This window comes from Acanthamoeba castellanii, assembly GCF_000313135.1.
Source record: "Acanthamoeba castellanii str. Neff unplaced genomic scaffold scf7180000084770, whole genome shotgun sequence".
Taxonomy (NCBI): domain Eukaryota; phylum Discosea; order Longamoebia; family Acanthamoebidae; genus Acanthamoeba; species Acanthamoeba castellanii.
The window spans coordinates 105,364-106,028 of NW_004457532.1; the positions used below are offsets into that span (position 1 = coordinate 105,364).

The 665-nt window shown below is 53.5% G+C and overlaps 1 protein-coding gene across 1 annotated transcript in view; it reads left to right on the forward strand.

Moving 5' to 3' along the window:
• ACA1_263610 (uncharacterized protein) overlaps nt 1-218 on the forward strand; it is a gene marked incomplete at both ends in the record, with an annotated part of 1,655 nt that extends 1,437 nt beyond the window's left edge. The window contains one exon of the mRNA XM_004341248.1: nt 200-218. Within this exon, the coding sequence (XP_004341296.1) occupies nt 200-218 (19 nt within the window). The remainder of the gene's footprint in view (nt 1-199) is intronic.
• Between the last annotated feature and the right edge of the window lie 447 nt (nt 219-665).

Genomic DNA, 665 nt, shown 5'->3' on the forward strand with positions numbered 1-665 from the left:
GTCGGACACATCGTGACGAAAGCCACCGGTGGATTGACGTACCGCTTCGACAGGCCGAGTGCCTTCTTGCGGAGGGTCTCCGTGTCCTCCTTGCTGCCCAAAATAGCGAAGATTCCGCACATCTTTGTGTGTAGTCTGGAAGTGAGAGTGTTGTGGTTGCTGGTTTTGTTTTGTGTGCACTTTTGGGCCAAACCAACAGGTTGAGGTGGGCGCCCTAAAAGGGAGTGGCACCTGTTGAGTCCGAAAGTCCACCGGTCATATGAAGTACTTCACGCTTTGTGTTCTGGCCATTTTCCCCGTACGCAAGACCGAACTCCACCTTGGGCTGTTGGGACAGCTGGCAAGCAGCTTCATAGCGCAGCAGTGGATGGATGGAGCGATGAATGCAGGCTGTCTTTGCGGTAAAAAAAAGGGCCGGATATGTACAACGATTTGTGATTTCCATCATTAGGAAGGGCACACCGCTTAGGCTTGCCGTGTGACCTTGGCCATCTCGGCCTCCAGCGCCTCCTTGGCGCGCACCACCTTGGACTGCAAGTAGAAGGATCCTCCGTTCGCAGGATCGTTGGCCTTGAACATTTTCTCATATTTCTACGAAATGAGCAAGAGTGTCAGCGAGAGGCGGTGGCACAAAAGAGATGAGTGGTGGAAAGTGCGCACCTGCA